Source organism: Notamacropus eugenii, chromosome 6 (assembly GCF_028372415.1).
Source record: "Notamacropus eugenii isolate mMacEug1 chromosome 6, mMacEug1.pri_v2, whole genome shotgun sequence".
Classification (NCBI taxonomy): domain Eukaryota; kingdom Metazoa; phylum Chordata; class Mammalia; order Diprotodontia; family Macropodidae; genus Notamacropus; species Notamacropus eugenii.
The window spans coordinates 303,350,030-303,377,131 of record NC_092877.1 but is presented as its reverse complement, the minus strand read 5'-3'; the positions used below and the strand labels follow the sequence as shown (position 1 = coordinate 303,377,131).

The 27,102-nt window shown below is 39.1% G+C and overlaps 1 protein-coding gene across 3 annotated transcripts in view; it reads right to left on the bottom strand.

The window, feature by feature from the left end:
* ADAM23 (ADAM metallopeptidase domain 23) overlaps positions 1 to 24,832 on the bottom strand; it is a 251,703-nt gene extending 226,871 nt beyond the window's left edge. For 2 of the 3 annotated variants that reach the window (XM_072617376.1, XM_072617378.1), the window contains exons 1-2: positions 24,325 to 24,832; positions 22,885 to 23,108 (exon numbers count right to left, since the gene is read on the bottom strand). In XM_072617376.1, the coding sequence (XP_072473477.1) occupies positions 22,885 to 23,108; positions 24,325 to 24,547 (447 nt within the window). In that variant the 5' untranslated portion in view covers positions 24,548 to 24,832. The remainder of the gene's footprint in view (positions 1 to 22,884; positions 23,109 to 24,324) is intronic. The other variant, XM_072617377.1, reaches the window with a different exon arrangement.
* Between the last annotated feature and the right edge of the window lie 2,270 nt (positions 24,833 to 27,102).

Sequence of the window (27,102 nt, the reverse complement as noted above, 5' to 3'; positions counted from 1 at the left end):
GGTAAATCAGTTAGTAAACATTCATTTATTAAATGCCTATTATGCACCAAGCATTGTCATAAGTGCTGGGCATATAATAAGAGACAAAAGACAGTCCCTGTCCTCAAGGAACTTAGAATAAGCAGAGACAATATGCCAACAACTATGAACAAGCTTTGACAGACAGGATAAATTGGAAATAATCCACAGAGGATAGGTACTAGAGATAAGGTGGGAATAGACAGGCTTCCTGTAAAATGTGGAATTTTAGCTGAGACTCCAGGAAAGCCAGCAGGTGGAGATAAGGAGGGAAAGTATTCCAGCCATGGAAGACAGCCAATGAAAAACCCCAAAGTTGAGAGATGCGGTGTCTTGTTCAAGGAACAGCAAAGACCAGAGTCACTGGATTGAAGAATGCAATGAGATGATTTGGTCAGGGTAGGAAGGTGATGAAATGCAAGAAGACTGCTAAGTGTGGGGCAGGTTATGAAGGTCTTCGAATGCCAAAGACAGTGAGCTAAGAGCAGAATTAATTAGGAGGACCAGAACAGGTCTTTTGGAAACTAAATGGTACTTTCAATGCTTCCCAAGCTTTTCCTTGAAATAAATACCCATCCTTTTAATAACAATGAAGAAGAAGAAGAAGAAGAAGAAGAAGAAGAAGAAGAAGAAGAAGAAGAAGAATTCCAAGTCATGAAATACCACAGTTTCCAGATATCAGAATTGCAGATCACCCGAAAAGCAATAGTTAGGTACATGTTTGAATATGGGTAAATTATAATCTATATATTTATCAATGAAAAATTGCTTGGGAAAAGTGGCACAAAAGAAATTATTACAGATCAGTGATCAGAGGAGATGGACTGGTGATACAGCAACAATAAGGGACATCCTATACATTCCTATGGTAGACCCACAGCGTCAAAAGAGCTAGAGAAGTGATTCCAGAATATTCATGGATCTCCCATAGAGGATTTAATTAGAGAGAGCATGGAGAAGAGTTGCCCAAAGATGAGAGGTTTGGAATCTGCACCACTGAAGGGGATATACATATCAATCCATCAAAGTAATGAAGTATATGATAAATACAAAAGAAGTGATGACAATTCACAGATGACCTTCAAAAATATTTTAATATAACTGCATTTCCATTTATTATTAGAAACATTTATCCACACACATATATACACGAAATCAGAATTGTAAGGATTGAACAGTTAATCTTCAGCTTATTCACTATTATTGAAGTGACTTTTCTTCTCAAATGTAACATCACAAATGAGCTGAGGAGAAATGTCAAACTGATTAATTTTTAACCTACCAAGATCATGCTTCTAAAACATAAAATCTAAACACTCTACAGAAATGAAAAAAGGGGGAAGATTTGAAAGTTGGATATGGATGTAGAACTGTTTTTAAATTAATGTAGAATAATAAAACCAAAAGGCATCATCAAGTTTTTGAAGGATTAATACCTTGTTCCAAAATACATTTATTTAAAAAGAAAAGGGATAATCATTGTTTTTATAAAATGCTTTGTCACATCAACCTCAGATGATAGATAATATTCAGCATTATCTATCATAACATCAACTACAGTGGGGGATAAAATATTCCCAGTCAATACAAAGTTACGTCTGACCACTAAGTTTCAGAATTGTGATACAGAAATATACTAAATACATATTTCTTTCGACGAAAATTACAAAATGTGATGCTCAATGTGATAGTCCACAATCAACAAGTTAATTTGGAAAATGATTTGTTGGCAGTTTATTTGCCCATAATTTATGAGAAGGGTAGAACTGTCATTTTTAATCAAGATGATTTGCAAGGCTCAACTTTGGACCAAGATATGAGGTCAAGGATGTGACCTCATGAATTGATTAATGTCCTACAGAAATTTCAATTCATCTTATTCTGATTTTAAGAAAATAAAAAATTAATTCCATAACCTGATTAGTTCTATTTGTCTGCCACTCACAAAGATTAGCCACAATTCAATCTAAAAGCAAAAGCATGTTATTGATGAATAAGAAGATTCCTTGATCTCGCATGTCTAAAAAGAGTCTTTCAGAGCAGACAGCACAACATAAGCATGTGCTGATAAAATATCAGGGACAAAGGTTTTTTTCCTCCTTACCTTGTCATTTTTTTTTGCTCCACCAACACCAAAACTCTCACTAAGATGAACTTGGGGGATCAATATTGTATTGCTCTATACAAATGACTCCCTTCTTTATCCTACTATGCATTTAATAGGTGTTTAATAAATGTTTGTTAAGTAAGTCCTACTTCATCTCTCCTTAGATTATGGTTTTCAACCATTAGCTTATATCTATCCTGGGTTTTCTCTCTTCCCAAATTCTTCTCCCTCTGCTGATGGATAAGGGTGAGACGTCAAAGCGTTAGATCTCAGGTAAAAGCCAGTAAGTTACTAGTCTTCCAGGCAGTTTTCATCCCTGCAAAATGAGGAGCCTAGGATGCAGAAGGTAACCTCGAAGGGACAGGATCCATTGTTGCTTAAAGGGCAGCATCTTCCTGTTATGCAAATAATATAGATGGGTCACACCACATCTACAGGGACCTCAGGTGCTCGTGCTGCAATGCACAGGCCCTCCAAGTACCATCAGTTGATAGATTACACGTGGAATTTAAGAGGGTGCACTACAACTGTGTCAGCACCATGGTCAGCACTCCAGTCAGCAGAGTAGCTACTGACAAGCTCAGAAATGGCATGTGTCAGGAAAGGGGACTCAAATCAAGTAAGGAGATATAAGAAAACAATCCTACCTTCAGCTTTTTGTGCTTTACTTACTCTAACTTCAATTTCATTGGCCAACATTGCTCCGGCTAAGGGAGCAGCATCTCTTGTTCCCCTTACCCCACCATCACTTGTGTTTAAATTTCTCTTTTATTCTGTTACTCCTACCAGACCACACTTTGTGCTACAAGGGACCATCTCACAATTTTCTGAAGCAGGTTTTCAAAAGACTACAAGATTATAGAGATAAAATTATTAAATTAATGAAGCAAATTTATGAAGAATTACAATTAAGCAAAACAAACCAACATTTTAACCATGTGTTAAAATGTATGTCTCATTTTGCATTTACTGTCCACCACCTATCTGCCAAGAAGAAGGAAATATACTTCTCTGTCAACTCTCAGAAGTTGAAATCCCATACACTATGGGGGGGGGGGAATGATCAGGTCATTTTCTTCACAGCATAGCTCATTTCCCCACAAGCAGAACTGAACTCTGTTCCAAAGAAAGCTAGCACGAACAAGTCTGTCAGCAAGTGTGGCTGGAGATGGCTCCAAGAAGCACTCTTCCCAAGGAATGAAGTGGTGTAGGTTCTGTCTGCTCCCATTCCCCCAGTAACACAACCTTGGTTTTTCCTCTCTAAGGTTCCCTTCAAAATGCAAAAGCCCTGGCAGGATTCACACCTGAGCTTCTTCCCAACCTTAATTATCCTGTAATGCCCTATCAAAAAGTCATGTGTAAAGAGGGATAGAAGTGAAAAACAAGAAACAGAAAAGGTTGGGAATGAGGAAAGGACACATGATGATGGAGAAAAAAGCCAGAGACCAATTTACCTCTACTTTGGATTTTTTTCCAGAATGAACTATGTCCCCCCAAATCTTTTCCTGGGTCACCCTTGATAAGCATGCTGCAAGCTACAGACTGTTGGTTTATATATTGGTTTTCTAAACCGATGTGAGTAGATTCACATTTTCAGTGATGGCTAGAACAATTCACTCATAATTTGGAAGCCTCTAGTTTCTCCTGATTTCAAGTCCCCTATCACCAACTGCCAATTAGACGTATATATTTCATAAATATCTCAAACTAAATATGTCCATAACAGAACTCATAATCTTTTCCTCCAGATTTATCTGTCTTCTAAAATTCCCTATTTCTGGTGAAGGAATCTTCATTTTCCCATTCAGGTTTCCAGTCCTGAAATCGTCCTTAACTTTCCATTCTCCTTATTCCAAAGCAACTGTCAAGTCTTGTCAAGTCTATCTCTACAACACATCACCCATCCATCCCATCTCCTCTATTCACATAGTCACTAAAGTCAGGTTTTCATAAACTTCAACTTAGACTATTATGATAGCTTTCTAATTTTCTTCCTTGAATCTCTCCCCACTCCAATCCATTGTCTGTACAGCTGCCAAAGTGATATTCCTAAAGGTTATACCTTACCACATCATTCACTCACTCAATAAACTCCATTAGAGACTTACTACCTCCAAGTTCTAAGACAAAACAGAAATATTTTGGTTTGGCATTGAAAGCCCATCATCACTTAGGCCATGTGCGGGAAACCTGTGGCCTCGAGACCACATATGGCCCCTCTAGGTCCTCAAGTGCAGCACTTTGCATCCAAACTTCACAGAACAAATCCCCTTAATAAAAGGATTTGTTCTGTAAAACTTGGACTCAGTCAAAAGGCCACTCTTGAAAATCTAGAGGGCCACATGTGGCCTCAAGGCCATGAGTTCTCCAGCCCTGACCTAGGCCAAATCTGCCTTAGCAGTTTTATTACTCACTGCACCACTTTACACATTCTATCAACCAGGCAAACTGTCTTTCTTAATATTCCTCACTCAAAATGCTCCATCTCCCATTTTTATACCTTTACTCTGGCTATCACTTATGCTTGAAATTCACTCCCTTCTCACCCCTACCTTTTAAAATTCCTTATTTTCTTTCAGCTCAAACACCATCTCCTATATGAAGGAAAGGAAAGATCAAAGATTATAAGGCAGTAAAACTGTTAGAGACAGACTACAATATCAATAAAATATGGAATTATAAGAGAGGGGAATCAACATGTAACCAAAAACAGGTGGAAGTAACAGGACAAAATGTGTCAAATAAGAAAGGAAAAGGTTGTAATAGAAGGAAGCTTTAAAAAGTTAAAGGAAATTTGCACAAATAAGATTAAAAATAGCTGAAAGTTAGAGCCCAAAATATGAATAGCAAAGGAACACAGATGCCTCCAACACCTTCGTCAAGTGGTATAGTAGGAAAATTGGACTAGGAGCTAAAAGAATTGAGCTTGAGTCCTGGCTTAGATGCATGGCCTTGGGAAAATCATTTGACTCTCTGGAGATACTTGGTAATACATAAAGTGAAGGGTTTTAAATACATATCTCTAAAATCCCTTCAGTTCTAAGATTTTGTGAAAAACTGGATGCAACTTTAATATGATAATAAGTCAATAAAAATAGAGAAATACATTGTTTCTGAAGAGATCCAGCTTTGGTGATCTTCCTTCTGGTCAATACCAAAATAACGCTATTAATAATATCAATTCACACTTAGTAAATTTTGGGGGGAGAGGCAACTGGGGTTAATTGACTTGCCCAGGGTCACACTGCTAGTAAGTGTTATTAAGTAAATATTTTAAGGTTTATAAAATACTATCCTTATAACAACCTATGAGATAGGAAGCCACTGTTTATTTAAAAGGAGTAGTATGCTAGTAGAATCATCCATATTTATGTGCAAGAAAAGACAAAGGTGATACCTTCATAAAGAGCAAAATGATAATGATAATACAATAGTAACAGTCAACATCCTCTCGAAAAGGTGAAAAGTTTGACATTAGAATGTGGAGGTTGAGGAAATTCTTATTGAAAAAAGAATCAGGAAGCCTTGGTTCTAATCAGTTAATAAACATTTAAGTATCTGCTATGTGCCAGGCACTATTTTAAGCACGAAGAATTCAAACACAAACAAAAAAGAAAGATGTCTCTTCCCTCAAGGAGCTTACATTCTAACAGGTCCAGAGAATGCATAAAATGACTAAAGAGTAAGGAGCTGGGGAAACGGACCCACGCTGGGCCATGAGAAAGTTCAAAGAGTTAGAAGTAGAGGTCAGAGAGGAATGAAGATGTGGCTGACTTGAACATTTTCCTTGAAATGGAGGTTCTGGGAAGAACCAACCAATCAGAGGATGTGACCACACAGATGGAGTAAACTTAATGAAATGGAGTATGTGCACCATGTTTGTGACTGCTCCTGTCGGCTACAATGCCTGATTGGTGGGTTTAAGGCTATGCTTGGACTACATTAGTAAAGTATGAAACAAGGTTCTGGGGAGGAGCAGATGGGAGAAGTAGGAGAGACATAGGAGTTTTAAGGAGAGAGGGAGGTTTGAAAAGATTCTGTGGGAACTGGGAGGAAAAATCAATTAGGGAAAGGTAAAAAGTCTTGCTGCAGTGAGGTCCCAGTTGATATTGGATAACAAGTTTGTAATGGACTCAGCCAAGGCAGTTGAATGACTTTCTCTAGCTTTGTTCAGGAGCATGTGTGAAGATTGGTACAAGGGAATGATACAAGGGTGAGGCTGACAATGCACACGTCGTAAGAGAACAAAGGGTCAAGAGATTCTAAAGGACAGTGTCAATTTGAATTGGTTATTTATGGAACTAAGATTAGGAAGAGAGGAAAATCAGAGCAATGGCCTAAAAAGTGCTGAAAGGTAGAAGAACAAAGAATACATTTAAGAGGAATAAGGCATAGGGATAGATGGAATGATAAGGGATCATCATTAGATAAAAGAATTTCAGAGTTTTGTTCATGGAAGTAGAAAACTTATGGGTGATGATGAGATCAAGAGTGTGACCATCACTATACACAGCTGAGGTAGAGTTGAGGAATAAATGGTGGGAGCTGAGGCAACTGAAGAACTAGGAGATAAGAGTGTTTGAGGGGAACATTAACATGGATATTGAAGTCCACAAGTACAGGAGCAAGATTTGGGGAGGAGAGGAAAAGTGGGAGTCAGATATTAAACTTCTTAAGAAAAGAGGGCACACCTGGGGATCAGCAGACAACAGTGACTGAGATCTGGATTGGGTAATAAATGTGAATAGATTAAATCTTAAAGAAGGAAAAGTTGCTGGAAGATGGTAACAATTAGATTCATCAGACTATGAGCTCCTTGGAGAGCAGGAACTGTCTTTTGCCTTTCATGGTATCCCCAGCACTTAGCATGACACCTGGCACGTAGTAGGTTGTTAATAAATACTTATTGACTGACTGATAAAGGGAAAGTGGAGCTACGAAATCAATTCTCCTTCCAGCATCATTGTGTTTGAGGGTGTTCTGAAGAGCATAAGAGAGTTTTCTATAAGTACTGGAAGATGGAAGGAATTATCAGAGAAAGAGGGCTAAAATGAAGTGGAGACAATTTTTTTAAAGGATTCTTAAGCAGAAATCATATTGAATGAATTAATCCCAGTTTCCAGAATGTAACAACTGTCCACTATAAGAAAAAAAGGACTTACAGTACTTAACAGAAAAGGGACAGTATATATAACATAATCTTATGAATCAGAATTAAAACCCAGAAACAAAGTATTATCTGTCCACCAAAAAAGTATGTAGTTAATGGAGCAGATATTTCAAGTTATTCATCAGAACATGAGATTTAGAGCAGGCAAGGAACTTCAACATAATCTAGCCTAATTCCCTTATTTTATAGAGGGGGGCATGTCCAAAAACTTGAGGTGTCTGCCCAAAGTCACATGGGTAATAAGCAGAAAAACCAGGATCTGAATCCATATCCACTAACTTCAAATTCAATATACTTCCCACTGCATGAAGTAGTCTTCCTGTGTGGCATTGAAATGCTTTATATGATTTACTTTCCTCATTATGTTTTGGTTTGAGTGATTTTTAAATAATACAGTAATCACATACTGTCTAACCAGACCTGGTCTCCAGGCTCCAACAAGTGAACAACCACCCTGTTCTTCATCCTCAGTTGTCAAGCCTTCTCCCATAATCCAGTTAGAATTTGCTGCATCACCCATAGTCACTTTATATATAGTGTAATCATGCTGCCAAGAAAAGCACTTACTCTGTCTACAAAAGATCTACCAGGAAGAAACACCAGATAATCCCAGATGCAACCAGGAATAGATTGCCTAAGCATCAAGTATGTTTTACTACTGCTACCCAATTGACCATGGGCAAATATTGTGCTCTCAGTCACATAAGGGCAATAAATAGAAAGTCTGGTAATTCAAGAACTTGTTTAGCTAACTCTTTCTAATTGACTGTTAGCTTACGGGTGGTAAAATCCTAGGAGAAAAAAATGACCTGATCTTGTCTGAAAGTCTATCCAGAAAGTTGTACCATAAACTCCAAACCCCTGACGCTGTCCGCAACAAAGTCCCAGGTAACAATTAAATTTTTTAAGTTGTTTTTTCTAGGAAAATTTGCATTTTAATGTCACATTGAATTCTAGTACATTTCAATCCAAGGAAAAAAAATTGAGACATAGTCATAAGTATAGAGATAGACAGATAGACAGACAGACAGATTAGATAGATAGATATGTACACAAACATATACATACATATATACATATGTGTGTATATATATACATACATACATATATTAAATCTGCCTTGTTACAATACATTTGTGGCTGTGTTATAAAATGTAACTTGAGGGCAGACAGAATCCAGGCTCACAGAATCCTATGAGTAAACTGACACAGAAAAGAAGGCATTAAATACAATTCTGAAGTATTTTTGTTTAATTTCAAAATCTCGAAATAGCATTAGATCTTGGCCTTGTTTGAAAAAGTTTAGTTAAACACTAACTTAGCTAAATAACTATCTTTAAATATTTAAACATAATTAACATAGAAAGTACTTTTCCTCTAAACTCTATCTTACCTCATGTGTTTATGTTCATCTTTCATTGCTGAAGAAGACCATGCCATCAGAGAAATGATGACATGACTTGCCCTTGACTTTTTTTTAGTAAGGGAGGGCTGTGCAGGTCACCAGCCTCACTTCTCCTCCACAGCCATCTGAATCCAGTGACCAGATATTCATCAGGATGACCCAGGATGAGGCAATTGGGGTTAAGTGACTTGTCCAAGGTCACACAGCTAGTGAGTGTCAAGTGTCTGAGAAGAGATTTGAACTCAGGTCCTCCTGACTCCTGCACGTGTACTCTATCCACTGCACCACCTAGCTGCCCCTCTATCTTACCTACATAGAAAAGGAAACGAGGAAAAGTAGACAATTTCTTCAGCAGCATGTATGACTAAATCCATCAACCATCTTAAATTAGAAATGGCCATTAAGGACCCCAATAAAAAAGAATCTGGTAAATTTCAAAAAATTTATCCATTTCATAAAAGACATCAATTAAAGGGTTGTATATGGCAAACACAGTTTTCATATACTTTAATTTTTTCTTATTGTTTGGGATACAAAAGACAATTTTGGACATAGGGTCACCAAGAAAGGATTCACAGTAATAAAAATTGTTCAGATTCCATCTGAAAAAGAATCCTGCCTACATACAACATCCCAGACAAGTAGCCACCCAGCATTCCCTTGAAGTCCTACTTTTATTGAGAGCGAACACTACATCTTGAGACAATTCATTCTACTCTTGAGCAGCTCTAATTTCTAGGAAGTTATTTTTCCTAATATCAAGCTTAAATCTGCCTTTCTGCAACTTAGGATCTCAGGATTAATGACTTGGAATTAAAAAGGACTCCAGAGGCCATCTACATCTATCCTCTCCCCAACACCTTCCCATTTCACAGATGAGAAAACTTCTACCCATTGATTCATTTTGAGCCAAAAAGTTTAATTCCTCTTCTGTGTCACAACCTTTCAAATACTCGAAAACTGCTACTATATCCTGCTCCCCCATTCACTCTTCCACCCTGACTTCCTCTGACTTTCTCCAACACCTTTCTGCTAATTAGGAACCTACTGCATGCACACTCTTCATTTAATGCCAGATACCATATGCCCAATCCACTCACCAGCAATCTCCCCGAGGCATTTCACTGATAAGGGTCTCATGATTTGCATTAACGACTTCCTCTCAGCTTTAGAGGGGTACCTACCATTCCTTGCTTGCTGAAAGATTATAGACCCAGCTTTCTCTGACTCTGTAGGACAAACACTCATTACAAGCATAAGCCTCAGTTCTGTCTTTCGCTCTTCAACAGGTTCCTCTTGCTAGAGGACAATGCATCTACTAGAATATCCTTGATTCTCAATACATAAATTACCCAGAAGAAAAAAATTTGCAAACAATCACTCACTATGTATACTATCTAGACAAGATACACACTTCTATGTGAAGTCACCCCTATGCCGCCCCTTTGCTAAGTTAGTAGGGCCATAAGTAAAGAACATTGCATATATTTTCAGATTTCTTTGAGTTAATAATCAGTTTTGCTGATTATTCTTCTTCTTTACTCTTTTTATCTTAAAAAAATTTATATAAAAAAATTTATATTTTTCCTCTAGGAAGAAAAAGTGGAAGAAATACTTGGAGACATTTTGGCGATATAAAATAAGAGCTACACATTAAAATGTATTTTTAAAAAGTAAAAACACACTCAGTTTTCATGGTCAGTGAAACCTGTCTGGGGTGGGTCAGGCTTCCTCCAAACAATGTCTACTACTCGCTCTCCCACCATCTAGTCCCATTGTTATAAGTACCAATTACTTTTTATACATTATGATAGTAAAGTTAACAGGTATTAAACAGTCAAAGCCAGTGAGAAGCAGTTCAAAGTTGAAATTCTCATCTTCCTTTGCTATTTTGGCTCCATATATTTTGATAGATGAGGAGACAGAGAAAGAGACAGACAATAGTATAGATGGATAGGTGACAGATATAGCATATTATGGTATCATACATACATAACAGAATACATACTAGATATGCATTTAAGATATGAAAGATTAAAGCTGCACAAGGACTTTTGGAATACCCTTTGTGGATATATAATTCATAAGTTATATGTGTAATATAACATATAACCTGAAAGCCCTCATGAAGCTTTAAGCTTTCATATCTTAAATGTATATCTATCACCTATCCATCTCTATCTTTCTACATATACACACATGTACGCATACATATATACACACTTTCATAGATATGTGTGCCCTTAGAGTTGTGGGGTGCTGTGAAAGTGCAATTATCACAAATACTTTCTTCAAAACCACTTCTTACTCTAGCCCCCCAATTAAATCTAATCCCTTTTTCTTAAAATTCAGATTGGGAATTCGGAAAATGGGAAGCACCACCATAAAAACAAAAATACCTTCGATATAAATTTGCAGTTCAAAGAAAACACTAAAAAGCTTTCATTCTGGGAAAATTCCACCCAGTCTCTTAGAACCTCCTAGAACAGATTCACGGAAAGTCCATTGGATTCAAAAATAAATCCCAAAGACATTTCCAGAGGCTGAGGAAGAGATATTTATCATACAAGTCATGGTTCCCTAGATGGATTAATACTTCCCTTATGCAAGAGACAATGTGCTTGATAATATATCAAAATATCATCAAGAGAAACAAAAGGAAATTAGTGCTGAAGGACAGTGAAAACAGCATGAATTCAAATGCTGAAATGTTGCTGGGGGATCAGCTGACCTAAGAGGAATAATAACCTGACCGACATAATGGAAGCTGCCTTCTACTCCCAGTCCTACCTTTCACAAACTAAAAAGTTCCCCTCTCTCTCTCCAAAAAAGGTTTAGGATAAATGGAGGGCCCCTGTGCCTTTCCCAGGATGTCTGAAATAAGGGTATCAGATAGTTGTTATTCACTAATGTTTCACAGAACCTCTGAGACAATGGAGGAACAAGCACCCCTTCCTTAGGGACAAAAAACAGGGCCACTCATGTTTAGACTTAAAAGATATTCAAATAAACCTCAAATTCACATTTTCCATATATCCTAATAGTTCTTCTTTCCTAGTCATTTAGGGTATAAATTGGGGAATGATGTTCCAGGAAGAAAAGTAATTAACTGGGCAATCATAATCCTTTTGGGATAGTAGCAGGTCCACTTACCTCCTTAATAACTGACATTTATATAGCACTTCAAAGTTTGCAAAGGATTTTGCATACATTATCTCATTTGAGCTTCACTAACAGTCCTTTAAAGTATCGTTATCCACATTTTATGGATAAGAGAACTGAGGCCCAGGAAGCCTTGTCCAAAGTCACATAATTAGTGTCAGACAGAATCTGAACCCAAGTCTTCCTGGCACTCTATCACTATGCCCCGCTGTCCCTTTAACTAAATATATCTTACAAGAACAAGCTGAAAGTATGTGTGTTCCTGACTAAGAGTGGTTCCTGAGGCACTTAAGAGGGTTTACAATGTTTCTTATGTAAGGAAACTACACAGATTCATTTCACATTCAAGATGAGGATTGGGTTATCATAAGTATGATAACCCAAACACCTTCTTAATTGTTTTCATAGCAATTATCCACAGAATTTTCTGTGCTGCCTATAAGTGAAGTGAAAGGAAAAAACTTCCTCAGAGGTCTGCCTTCCACAACCCTACTCAGGAATCATCTTTTGGCAATGAGGTGGTTCCCATTTTCTAACCAAGGTCAGGGTTATAATGTGTTAATGCCTCAAAATTGATCAGAATTATGTTTTACTTTCTCTGTCCTTCCTAGGCACTTTTTCCTGTGGGAGAAAAACATCTCTACCTATACAATAAACGTCACAGATCAGTCCAGGTGTAGCTTCCTGCCCACCCAAATCTTCCTTCTCAATTTATCGCAGACTCTCTGCTCAAAGGCAAGAATTCCTGGCTATGTTAGTTTCCCTGCCTTTCCTGGTTCCTCCCACCTCTCTGGGTTATTCCTGCTATACTTAGCAGGGGAAGTAAAGCCTGCAACACCTAAAACAAGGTCTGTGTTGGGTCCAACACACCTGCAGCCCATATAACTAGAGCCTCTAACTTGGTTTGGCTCCAAAGTCCTTCCACTCTTTCTCTGCCTGTATTCTGATTTTTATCGAAACTTTGACCTCCCCTTTTGTTCCTCCAATCATCTAGTCTGTCAGTTTCATTATCCCTGCTAAATCCTGAGGTCCCGTGTGTCCTACTAACCAATCCCTAAAATGATCTTTTAATCCCCTTCTAAAAATCTCCATCAGCACTGCCTCCTCCCAGCTTAAAATAGCTTGCAGCTGAGGAAACTCATTAATATATTCAATTAACAGCCAAGTACACTGCCTTAATCCCAGCATTAACATTGAAGTGTCCCTTCCTTCTCTTCATGTATACAAAAAAATCACCAGGAACTCAGCCTTGAAATGCTGATAGTTCCCCAGACTTTCCTCCATTAAAGGTACTGGCCAATTAAGCACAGCCCACCCTAGTTTCCTCAATGATGAAGTCCTTCTTCATTTGATCAATTAAAAAGGTGCAGGCCTAAATCATTTAGACCAACTCACACTGCCCAAATAAATCCAGTAGCACTTTCCTCCACTGCTCTAAAATGACCAGGGAAGCTATACTGAGCTCCAGTTGGAAAGAGCCACTAACCAAAGAGGGAAAGGTCAGGCAGCCAAAGTCACCCCCAAGGGCCACTCTTATTCAGTTTCCACATAAACAAGTAGCACTTGCTGCCTCTAATTGTTATTCTGATCTGTCCCCCCTCTTAACCATTCTTGGGTGGCCATTGAGGCAATGCCATTACGGCTAGCATTATCAGTCCTTTGAGACAAATATATCTCCCCATCTCTTGGCCCCAGACATTTTTCTCTGACTATCCCCCACACCTGAAATGTTCTCTCTCCCTCCTCATCTCTGATTCTGGCTTCCCTGGATCCAATCAAGTCCCAACTAAAAACCCACCTTCTTCTGGAAGTCTTTTTCTCTTAATTCTAGTGCCTTCCTTCTGTTAATTATCTCCTCCAGAGGCTATATATGATGTAAAATACATACGATTACAAAGGAAGCCAGTCATATTGAAATACAGTTATTAAAGAAATTTTTTTAAATATCAAGTTCACAGACTCCAGGTTAAGAAGTCTTGCTGTAGCTTCACATACATTGCTAATATCATGTCAATTTATTATTAAAACTTTGATGTAGAAAATTCATAAAGCACACAATCCCAGGGCAGAATGTAGTAGAGTGTAGAACAGAGATATCAAAAGAGTATGGCCTGAATCAGATTAACACGTAATTAGGAAATGCTTAATAAAATAAATAAAAATACAATACAACATAGATAATGTTAATTTGTGGTTTTCAGAGTCAATATGCTGACCTCAGTTGAGTTTGACACCACTGGTCTAAAGTGCTAGATTTAGCATCAAAGAAACTGGGTTCAGATCTCAGCTCTACAACCTCCTGAAACAAAGAGAAGCTAGTATTTATCCTCTCTAGGCATCATTTTCTTCATCTATAAAATAAATAGTTTGGATTAAATAATCTTTCAAGGTCCTTCTAGCTCTAAATTCTATGACCCAAATATTTAACTATAAAAAAGCTATGAATACAGCTGAGCTAAAGTCTGACTAAATTGTGAAGACTAGGTGGCAAATTCAATGTTCACATTTCTAGTAATGCTAATAATCCATATAAATTTAAATATTCTCTCCTTAGTATCTGTCTTAAGTTCATAATAATTTTTTTAATTTCTGAATTTTGCCTTCTCTAGAAGGACCAGGCTTAATCAATAGTTCACGTATTAAGCCTCGTCATCCAAGTAAAACACATTATTATGATAATGAATGATTATCTTTCAGAAGATAACTAAAAAACAGAACTCTTGAGCTATTAACCTGTCATAAAGAAATCAACAACATTTACTCTTTACCGAATATGCATTCAAATAAACTTGATTATAAAGCAACTTGTTATACCTCAAATTTGGGTAGTCTCACAGCCAAATCATAATGCCCTTCTACTTTATGTACATAGCAACATGCACTTTTTTTAATCATGATATGGGGAACCTTCATCTCATCTTGTCACACGGTGAAAGAATAAGACAATTTCTAACCTCTCAGAGGACTGAGTAAAGTGCAACAATGAGCAGATCTGCCAGTTTTGCAAGAATTACCAATGGAAAATCTGAATAACAATGGTGATGAACTTAAACACAAGGAAAAGGCTACCACATACAATTCAACTTACAATGATCTTTCAGAGGCTTAAGCAGGATCTCTTTCTCAGTGTAAATGGTAAGTCCCCATGATACTCATTCTTCAGATAACGGTGAAAAATAGTTTCATTGGCAAAAACTCAGTTCTTGAAAGGAGATGCTGCAGAATCCTTTAAAATATACAATCTTCAAAATTGAACTTTATTCACCAGTCTAAGAAAAAATACTATTAAGAGACAAGGCAAGGTTCTTGTCATTTATCTTAAAACTATTTTCTACAACTACCCTTCTAGGCTAGATATACATGAATAGAATCATCCCCACAAAATGACCTATTGGCATTGAAAGAACTCTTTGAGATAATTTAGTCTGGGAGAAGACTGAAGGAGAACTCAACGACCAAATATATGAATGGACATTGTCCAAAAGACGACGGCCAGCTAGTATTTAGAATGAGTCATATTCCCTCATTCTTTCAGTAAATACTTATGCCAAGCTAAAGGAGTCTCTGCCTATTCCTCTACACACTGGAGATTTTTAGTAATGTGGGGAAGAGGAGCATGTCACAGAAAAGAGGGATTTATGTAAATACTGCATATGATGAGCTGAAGAGAGAAGAGATGGGAATCAGCGAGATCAATGAGAAGACTGCTGCAGTGATTCCAACAAGAGGGTGATAAGAGCCTTGAACAAACAGTGGCAGTGGAAAAGGAGAAGGGATAAATGCCAAAATATTTTGAAGAAACGACATAACATGCTCACTAAGGAGATATAGTGGATGAAGGAGAGAAGGAGGGTCAAAAATAACTCCAAAGCTTTAAGGCGAGTAACTGGGGAGATGGTGATGTCATTAATGGAAACAGAGAAATAGGAAGGAAGGTCTTCCCTCCTCTATGTCTAACATACTCATCACTCTGAGAAATACGATTATGCCACGGACCTAAGAAAAAATCCTCAGAGTCATATTTGATGAATTGCTTATCCTTTACCTCTACACATCTGGCCTATTATTTTCAAAGAATAGATGACAACAGTCCACCAAACTAGCTGCTGTATGCTAAGTTAGTATGGGGCAACCACAAGCAGAAAAGACAGAAGACATTCTCCAGTTGTGAACTGATCCAACCATTGCAGAGAGCAATTTGGAACTATGCCCTAAAGGCTAGAAATCTATGCATACCCTTGGATCTGGCAATAGCTCTGTGTGTGTGTGTGTGTGGGTGTGTGGGTGTGTGTGTGTGTGGGTGTGTGTGTGGATGTGTGTGGGTGAGCGTGCATGTGTATGTATATATATACATATATATATACTAGACCTATATCCCAAAGAGATTTTTTTTTAAAAAGTGAAAAGGATCCATATGTACAAAAATATTTCTAGCAGCTCTTTTTGTGGGGACAAAGAATTGGAAATTGAGGGGATGCTCATCAATTGCGGAATGGCTGAACAAACTGCGGTATATGATTGCGATGGAATACTATTGTGTTATAAGATAAGCTGTATGCTTTCAAAAAAAACCTGGAAAAACTTACATGAACTGATACAAAGTGAAGTAAGGAGAACCAGTAGAACACGGTACATAGTAACAGCAATACTGTACAATGCTCTGTTAGGAATGACTTAGCTATTCTTGGCAACACAATGATTTAAGACAATTCAGAAGGACTTATGATTTTTAAAAATGCTATCCACCTCCAGAGAAAGAACCAATGAAGTCTGAATGCAGATCAAAACATACTATTCTTTACTTTCTTTATTTTTCTTGAGGTTTTTTTCTTGTCTGTGTTTTCTTTCACATTTCACAACATGACGAATATGGAAATGTGTTTTGCATGAGTGCACATGTATAACCTAAATCAAATTGCTTGCCTTCTCAATAAGGGAGAAGCAGAGGGAGGGAGAGAATTTGGAATTTAAGATTTATAAAACGAATGTTGACATTTTTTATATGTAATTGAAAAAATAAAATGTTGGCGGGGGAGACACTCTCTAATGACACTGACATATGACTTTCAATGGTACAACATACCAATGGACCATTGAGAAACAATAGTGCCACTCAACCCAAGCTAACTTGAAGTAATAAATATGACAGCTCTTTCAAAACAAAAGCCTTCCTTTTGGAAGTGTAGGCCCATGAAAAGAATGTTAGATTCAGTATCAGGGACCTTGGCTGTGATTCTGGGTTCTACTATTTCCTAACCATGTTACCCTGGGCATGTCATTTATTACCTCTGAGCTTCAGTTTCTTCATCTGTATAATAAAAGTGTTTGACTAGATGACCTCTAAGGTCTCTTTCTTCTCTCAGAATAGATGATCCTATGCAGCACAGCCAACATCATTAGGCTCTTCAAAGTAAATCCAAGTCTAGTCTTTCCATGAATGTAACAAGAAAAAGACTGTCATTCATAAGTTGGTCTCTTCCACTATGCCTACACACAGATGGCAGAGACAGAAAACTAAAAACTAATGATATCTGAGAATGAAGAACAACTCTGTCTGAGAACTATAGGAAAATCACATTTCTCTTATGGTCCTGAGATTCCTTATCTGTAAAATTAGAGTTAGATTTGATAACCTCTTAAGGTCCCTTCATTTAATGATTCGATTATTTAACCTTTTAATGCATCAGGCTACTTTAACTCTTCAAGACAGTAAATGGCAGAGAAGGTTCAAAACCACATGGGTAGAGAGGGAATCCCTCTCTAGGAGTTCCCTAAACTTGAAATAAAAGGTCCAGATAAAAAAAATTTAAGGATTAAAAATAAAATCTAAAAGTCCTTCCTTTTATTAAAGGAGGCAGATTTTGGCTCAACACAAGAGAAAATTCCCTAACAGTTCAAGCTTTCTAAAAATAGAATAAGCAGTTTCATGAGGCAGTGAGTTCTGCTGGATGGAAATATTCAATCAAAAGCTGGATGACCAGGCAGGAATATTATAGAAGAGGAAATTCACAGATTAGATTTTCTAAGCCTCTGCAAGCCTTCAAGGAGAAGTCAGTTTCATCTAGATTCAATTCAATACTCTGGACCACTCTATACTAGGCACTGTACTAAGGATACAAAGGTTTTGATTTTTAGTTTTTGTTTTAATGTCACAGTCTCTGCTCTTAAGAAGCTTACATGCAACCAAGGAATGGATATGACATGATTATAAATAAGTATAAGACAAGGGAAAAGGTGATGGGGGCAATCTAGACAAAGTACACTAAGAAAATTCAGTAAGGAAGAGAACATTTTCAGCTGCAAAGGGGAAAAGCTCCCTTGAATGTAAGCTCCCTTGAATAGGTATCAACCTGGTGTATTTGAAAGGTTAAGTGATAGAACCATAAAACGGAAGTGTCTTAAGGGGTTGAAGGAAATGAAGGCCTCTGAAGGGTTAATACAGGATATAACCTAGAAGGGCCTAGAAGGGATAATGCGAAGTTCACTGAAGGAATTCTCTCTTCCAGTGCAGATCGACTCCTCCTCTACAACTTAGTCTGTGTTTGTTTAACTAATTAACCCACTGCCACTTAAAGTCACTGAGCAGAGAACAGAGCCCTGAAAGATTATTATTACACAAAATAGGGATATTTCAGGAAAGAAGTAAAGAAAAGTTTACTTAACTTCTCAAAACTCTGATTACATTCTTCTCTCTAGCCCCACTGCAATACCACACGTAAAATGCTAACCCCTCCTCATGACAAGATTTAAAGGACAGCCAATAATTTCATAATATACCTAACAATGTGATGTTAAATGCTAACAAAATGTTTAGTGAGTGGTAATAACCTTCCTTTTGGATGTTAAAAGTTCCTATAGAATAGCAAATTAAACCCTGAAAACAGAGCAGAATTAGATTTTGCCATCAGAGATCACAGTATTTTTAATCCTATCCTAACATGGTTGTATGAGAAAGGAAGAAAGGGAAAAAAGAAGGGGTAGGGGAAGGAGAGGACACCTAAAGTACCACAACATGAAATTGACTGTGAACAGATCACTACAATTCAGGTGAGTCTCAAAAAAAAAACAAAACCATATCTACTGAGATATCAAATAGCAATTAAACACACTTTGTAAAAGGAAAATTCTAAGGTTATCTGAAAAAAATGGAATATACGCTGTTTATTCTGGACAGTCACCTCAGTAATCAATAATCGCTGATTAAGCACCTTCTTCATGTCAGGCACTGCACTGGCCACTAAGGGTATTTTTTTAAAAAAGGAAACAGTCATTGCCCTCAAGGAGAATAGTCTATTTTTAATGTCACATAGAAAAGAAACAGTAAGAATTTTAACCTATACTGTTTTTAATGCAGTTATGATCTACCAAGAATCTCCATGAAATTTCTAAGAATTGCATGAAAAGTCCTGTGTCATTACCTACACCGCTCCTTCCCATCACATAATATGGCTATCCACCAGTTGTGTGGTGAATCAGCATTTCCATGGTACTCCTTAGCAGGTACTTGAGGGCAACAAAGTGGGGCAAGAAGAGGCAAAATTCAAATAGTACAAGTCTTCAAATCAAGATTAAATTCTATTTTTTTTCTTTCTGAAGACTTCTACTTAAAAGCACTATTGATAAATATACTTCTCATTTTCATTAGAGGCCAACCTTTTTCTTTCAGTCTAAGATAGCTCCTTCACTCCTGATTTAGAAAGAGGAGAAAGGAAAAAATCTGAAAGCAAAAGTGAGTCTTTTCTGGTAGGTTAATATATGGCATACTCTCCAGGTTTGGGAAGGGGGGGATTTGGAAAGCATTTCCTGATTAAAATCCTGAGGGGAGGGGGAAGTAATTTAGAGTATCTGATAGTGTGATTTTTCCATGAAGAAACTTTATATGCTCAACAATTAGTAGAGTCAGTCTAATAAAATACAATCAACCCTTGATATTAGTGTTCCACACCATCAGCAGTGGAAAAAACATGAAAGGAGCCCATTACCACATCTTGCTATTACACAAGTTTAGTTAAAATGCAGGTCAAATCATTTCCCTGTAATGAGGACTATCTCATAGAGAATGCTCAATGTTGTCCTTCCTTGAGACTATATGGGAATTTGGGGAACCGCTTCTAGTCATGAGTGATTTACCAATGGTCCAGCTCTAATGATGCCTCCTCCTTGGCCAATGAGCTATAAGAACTGATGCAGTGGAAATTTAAAAGAGAGCAACCCTACTCAAAGTTCTCTCTTCCCTCCCAGTGACAAATAATTTAATTGCTATTTCTAGGCCTTTCCCAAAAGCAATATCAAGGGAAGGTTTCCCTAACTTACATTAACCTTCATTAAGATTTTGAACACATGGCTTCTAAAGCATATATCCAGACTAGCAGAGCCTAAACCAGGGCGTAGGCTGGATCGTGTGATTTTCTTGTGTGTTCTTTCATGATCTTATGCAAATAAGTATTTGAAGAAGGATGTGTCGAGGTATGACAATGACCTTGAGAATCTGAGAGGTCCAGAAACCCTTAGTACCACAAGGTCAGAGCTGACTAGTGGTAAGGGGAGGTATCTCCAACAACTACTCCAGTATTCTTGGAGAGAATGACTACTGCCAATAGGATTGACTCAGGCCTGGACTATTTTATCCAACATCATGGACTGGAAGCTGGACAATACAGAGACGAGATGAAATGTAAAATGCCTAATTAGCTGTGCTGCAAATTGCCTTATGTTCCAATGAGTTTCAGGTATCCGCCTCCTGAGAGAGTATTATAGCAGTTACAAGTTAAATTACTGAATCCTGTTTTGAGTAATGTCAGTGTGCAATTTTGGGTCTTTTTGTGTCCATTACCACTTATATTGTGTGGAAGAAATACATAACTGTCCCATACCTGATTTATATTGTACAAAGAGTACATTTTAACTCCCTCCACCCCCCCAGTTTTGGAAGGGCTCTATCTATGAGTCAAAACTTAAGCCTTAGGCAATTTGTCCTTGGAATACTGCAGGGTTAAATGATCAAAGACAGTGATAAAAGGGAACCTAGTTCCCCTCTCATGAGGCTGACCTCATCTAAATTCTCTATTTGAATTCCTTTAGGACTAAACCCAGTTGGACTAAATACATAGATCAAAAACAGAACGACTCCTTTGGGAGAGGGAGTAGGTAGAGTATCCCAGTACCCCAGTCCCTGTGGCCCACAAGCAGTTCTTAAATGTTACATCACACACACACACACACACACACACACACACACACACACACACACAACTATATACAAGAAAACCTTGATATAAAATAGATGTTAATCCCACCCTCCAGTACTAGATGATAAAAATATTCAACTAAACTTTTATTATGAGACCAATACTCAACTCAAGAGGACTCCTAGACATTTCCCTTAGCTTTGAGAACTGGCAGTTTACCACAGAGAATCTCACCAATTAAAAATTCCTTAAAATAGGACTAGTGAGGTTTTTTCAAAGGAAAACTGAAATGTGTATTCCTTTAAAAAAGCACCACCTCCTCCAGTAAGAAGAATGGAGAACTACAATTTGAAAAGTAAACCAAATAACAAGGATGAAATTGAAAAGTGAGTTCAGGAGGTAACCTAGTACAGCCTGTAAATAGTGACCATAGATACACCTAGCTAAAAACCAAAATGAGTTCAAAGTGCTTATAGAGATGAAAAAATACCCCTGTCACATTATTATACTCAGTTAACTTCTCCAGTGTTAATTAATAACCATTGAAAAATAAGCATGTTTGAGAGCAGAGGTATAAAAAAGCAGGGGTTTTTCCCCAGGTTCTTTCACTCAGTTTTAAAACTCTATTTCTAGAGATCCTAAACTCATTTTTTTTCACCTCCCTATCTATAAAATGGAAATGTCTAGACTGTTATTATTTACCTATATTTCAGGTCACTTACAAAAATAATACACAAAGTGAATCACAGAGAAAATGTTGGTTAAGCACTAGAAAGATGCTGTTAAACTTAATTGAACAGGGAAATATAATCATACACGTAATCTTTAATTTTAAAAGTCTCCATTTTCTGCCCCTTTAAATAAAGAGACATGGATTTCCCTTTGCATACATATACGTACTTTCATTTATTTAGTCATTCATCAAACAGCACCCACCATATACTGTAACTAGAGAAGATACAAAAATACATAAATTCCCTATCCTCAAGGAGTTTGCTTCCAAAATATCATTTGTTCAATGGAAAGTATTTTGACAGGTATAAGATTTCCTTATTGCTTGGATGCCAAATACTCCTATAATTCTCTGAATGGTTCACAGAGATTTTTATTTTAATTAGTAACACTGTCTAAACTAAATCTAACAGCTGCTCAGTTAATGCAGAAAAGGTTAGAGTGTTAAAATAAACTGGGGCTCTTACTGAATATAAGTCAATGGATTCTATTCATTATCATATCCCCCCAAATGTTTTTAATAGCAATTTGCTTCCTGTTGATCAATTAGTGAAGAAATGAATATTACATTTTTTTTCAGCTATTTGAGGATTAACATTCAATTTTTAAGTAAAGAGTAACAGAAAGGCTAGCAAGTAGCTTCTGCAAACAATTGCATGTTTGTGTATGTTTACGAGTATGTTTGTGTGCTAAAATCAGTTTTTAGGACATGTTCTACCTCGTAAGGTATTTGGGTATGTAAAATATTTACACAAACAAAGCATAATTTAGGTGCACATTCCTTTACACACAGCGCAGTCATCAAACTCAACTCTAAGCAACCACCTTCTTGAGACATGGGCCATAGTTCAGATGTTAAAACCTAAAAGACTGAGAACACTCCAATTTCCATATTTATTCAGAAGAGCATGAACAATATTCCCTAATATTTCCCATATTAATTCCCTCCACTTCCTCTGCTTTGAGATGGACTCTTATCCAGTAAAAAAAAAAAATGGTGTAATAAATTAGGTGAAGTCAGATTCTTGCAGAAAACTTCGTTCTAGAGAAATGCCCTTTGTGGCTGCTATCAGTGATTGGCTTTTACACATGGGATCCTTACCTTGTTATGTTTTTGCTGGTGTCTTGCCTTAGTATCCAGGACATGGTAAGGGCTCTCGGAATCTTGATTGATATAATATACCAGTCTTGAAGGCAGGGTGATTTCTTTCTGCACTGCATTACTGTAACTGTTATTATTGCGCCTGCTGCCATTCTGTTGAAATGCATTTTCTTCATCTGCCAGAACCCCGGCAGTTTCCTTTGCAGTTCCATTCCAGTATGAAGCTGAGGACGGGAAGGAAAACATACATACATACATACATACATACATACATACACACACACACACACAATAAATACAAGGTCACTAAATAGAATCCTGCTCATAAAAAAAAAATCAAAGTATTTTTCTTTATCAGAAAACATATGGGAAACACAATAAACCAAAGTGAGTAAATGCATTTGGTTTGGGTAATATAGTTCACAGGACATTTAGTAATACCATTCAATAAGGAACTGTTGGCTTTAATCTGTATTTCACATGTGTATAACATAAATGCTGCCAAACCTTTCTACCTATGATAGGGAAAAGGGGAGGAAGAGAAGCAGAATAATAAAGATGGACTAGATGGAGAATAATAATTCTTCATTTGTTAAGGATATGCACCAGAGCTCTGACTCTCATCCCCACCCCCAACCACCCACCTAAGTTACACACAAGCTCAACTCTAACTCTAAATATTCTGCATGTAGTCTGAAAGCTCAGATTGCCACTAAAAGAAGTTGAATACGGAGTTCATGTGTTGAGAACGTTATTGACTCTCTTTACAGAATGAATAATTTGCCATTCTTTTAACTTTGAGCCTGCAGAAAACCATCCTAAGAGGAACAAAGATGTGGGCTGCCTTGATTTTTTTTTTCTACCAAAACCTGGTTTCCTCTTTCAACTATTTTTCAGCTCTCATTTTGTTGAACAAAGTTACGTTACTTATTATTCATAATAATAACATTTTTAGAAAATATAACAAGAACAATTATCCATAGTCCCAAAGTATCCACCCAAACTCCAACAGCACTATAAATAGGTGGGAATTGGGGAAATAACCTCTTTAAACTAGAAATATTATTTGTCATGCATTCACATTTATATTCCAAAAGACAAGAAGTGACTTGCTCTTTCACTGAAGTCTTTTTTTTCTTAATCCCCCAGTTTTCCCTTCTCTAAGTTGCAAATATTTTTCTGAAAGGAACCGAAACACTGAAGTCTCTTTCAACGGCACCAAGGGTAACGAGAAAGGTTGAAAATGAAGAGAACTGAAATAGGTTTTTAAAAGTAAATGGGATTGGGATGGATTTTGAGAATGAGAGGCTTGGGAAGAGATCAGAGAAGGGATGGATGCTGCGCTAAGTGTCCTGGATGCACCTATCCGCATGCCCTTCGGTTTTCTCTGCAGGGCTACGCCGAGATGGCAACGCGAAGGGCACTCAGTGCCATACCCACCGCTGGCTGCAGCAGCCCCCCAGGGCTGGGACCAGAAGGAGCCGGAGAGCAGCTGCAGGAGGAGCAGAAGGCGGAGGCGGCAGAGGGTGTGCAGCAGCGAGGGAGGCTGCTGCCAGCAAGAAGGGAAAGAAGTCGTGGTGGGGCCGAAGGAAGAAGAGGAGGGGGCGAGCAGGCTGCAGCCTGGGGCGGGCTGCCGCAGGGCGCTGGTGCCAGGCGGCTTCATGGCTCATAGCTCCGGGGCGCCGCTCTGCTGTCCGCCGGGAGCTCCGGGCTCGGGCTGCGGGGCGCCTCTGCACCCACAGGGCGGGGAGGCTGCGGGCGGATCACACGGGCTCTTCCCGCATGCTGCCCCCCGGGGGCACTCGGTCCGCTCCGGCTGGTTGGCGCCCCCTCCCCTCTTCTCTCCCCGCCTCGGCGCGCCCTGCGGGAGCTTCCGCGGGAGCTTCCCCGCGCAGCGCCGCGGCCGCCGCAGCCAGGACCAGGGACGGGGGTCTGCAGCCGCTGCCTCCGCGGCTCTCGCTGCTTCTGATGCTGCGGCTGGTGCCCAGGGCGCGCGCGTGCCAGAGGGCCCTCCCAGGCAGCGGCGCGCACGAGGAGCGGGGTGGGGGGCCGCTGGGAGCGCGCGCGCCTCCCCGGTCCTCCCTAGCGGAGAGCTCCCGTGCCGTCAGAGCGCCCTGGCTGGGGGCCCCTCTCTCCGGTGCTGAAGCTGCTGTTGCCTAGCATGAGTCGCACTGCGCATGCCTCCTTCTGGGGGGTGGGGAGCTGGGGTAGAAACACAGCAGAGTGATGCAGCATCCCGATGCCAGCCTCAGAAGTAGAGGTGCCCAACCCCACCACCACCACCGCCGCCGCACGCTCGCACACACAATGGGCGGGAAAGCATGGACGTTTTAGGGGGCTAAAGAAAGGCGGGCGAGAAGAAAGGGACCGGGAGGAAAACGCAGGAAAGGGCTACCACCCGGGGAGGAGCTTCTGAGTATCAACCATTGGCACAATACATAGGAATCACCTCCACTCGCCCCCTCTTATTCCCACCACCGCCTCGGGAGCCTGGGAGCTGACCACCTTCTGACCACCTCCTTTCGTTTCCTTCCCCAGTCTCCCCTCCTCGTGCCCTCTTTTCCTGCAGCTGGAATGTAAAAATAGTGCCTCTTCTGCTGCCCAACGGCGGCGAGAGGGGGGCGGAGATAAGGGGGGGAAATCACGTTTGCCCACTGCAGGCAGGAGTGGTGAATGGTGCCCAGTCGGCTGCGCTGGCGGTTCTGTCCTAATGCACAGGAATCCCGGGAGTTGAGAAGGGAAGCCAGGGAAGTCCGTCCTGGCCTGGCGTGCCCTAGCCTTCCCCCTCGCGTTCCCCACTCCTACCATGGGCGCGGGCTGCGCGCGGGACCTCTCTGGCCCTTAGCAGGCAGCAGGGATAGGGCTCAAAAGTTTAGAAACTGATTGAAAGCCACCTCTAAGGAGGAGTTATTTCTAAAGGGAAAAAAAAAACACCAAGTGTGTCCTGGGGAGAACTCCAAAGATTAAAAATAGGAGAGTGTGACAACTACTTTAGGAAATCGTGCTGCTCGGAGGTAGGTTCAGAAGCAGTTCCTTTTCCTGACTGTGGACTGCAGCTGCCTCGCGACAACACCCAGGGGAGCATCTGTTCAGAGGTGCCCACGCTCCAAAATCGGAGATCTAGTTTATGGGGCTAAAGGAGAAAGGAAGGATGTTCTCAGGGTAATAGGAAGTGTAGAATAATGCTAGGCTCCTGGTTTGGATGGTTGACAACATCTGGCCACTTCAAAACAGGGCTAATGGCATTTTCCTTCCTCAAATTGAAGGGCGTTGCGCAGATATTCTCTCTCATCTTCACCACATCCTTCAGAGTGGGAGAAAACGTTGCTGGCTCTGTTTTTCGGAGGAGACAACTTGACCAACAACCCCAACAAGCAATGATTAAGCACCTAAGGCTACTGTGTGGTAGATGCTGGGAGTTCAAAGACAAAAAGGGAAACAGTCCCTGCGGTCAGGGAACTTACATTGTACGAGGAACGTATAACGTGTAAACAGACAAGGAAATAAACTAATTTGGAGAAAAATGCACTAAGGGATCAGGAAAGGCTTCAGGTAGGAGACGGTATCTAAGTCTTAGCTTCAATCAATGAAGTTTTTGTTAAGCACCTACTAGGCGGTTAAAGAATACTAAGGGTTGCATGAGCTGGCACAGAGCAAAAGAGAAACAACGTCTATATCTCAGTTTCCCTAAAAAGGGCGCATCTTATTTTATCTGTTTTTCTGAGAAGCACCAAAATACACAGGCCTCTGCTAATACTGCTTCCTACACCTGAAAAGTCTTCTCTTCCCTCACCTCTCCCCTTTTCACTTATTGAATTCCTATCCATCTTTGAAAGACCAGAGCAAACTTCACTTACCCCTTGAATCTTTTCCTGATTGGCTGTTACCATCACCAGTAGCAGTAATGATCTTACCAATAAGACCTCAAGGTATTTTATGAGGCAGTGCAAAGAGCATTGGATTTAGAATTGGGAAACACAGTTTAAAATCCATGCTTGGTTATGTAATGCTTATGTCACTTAGATCAAGTCATTTAATCTAAATGGGTCTCAGTTTCCTTCTCCTTAAAATGAGGGGATTGAATTGCATCACATTAAAGGTACTTTACAACTCGGAATTATAATATACATACGTAGGTACATATATACATGCATACATATAATTTATTGAAGTGTTTGTTTTAACACTACAACAAACTTATACAGATTACACCCCCCC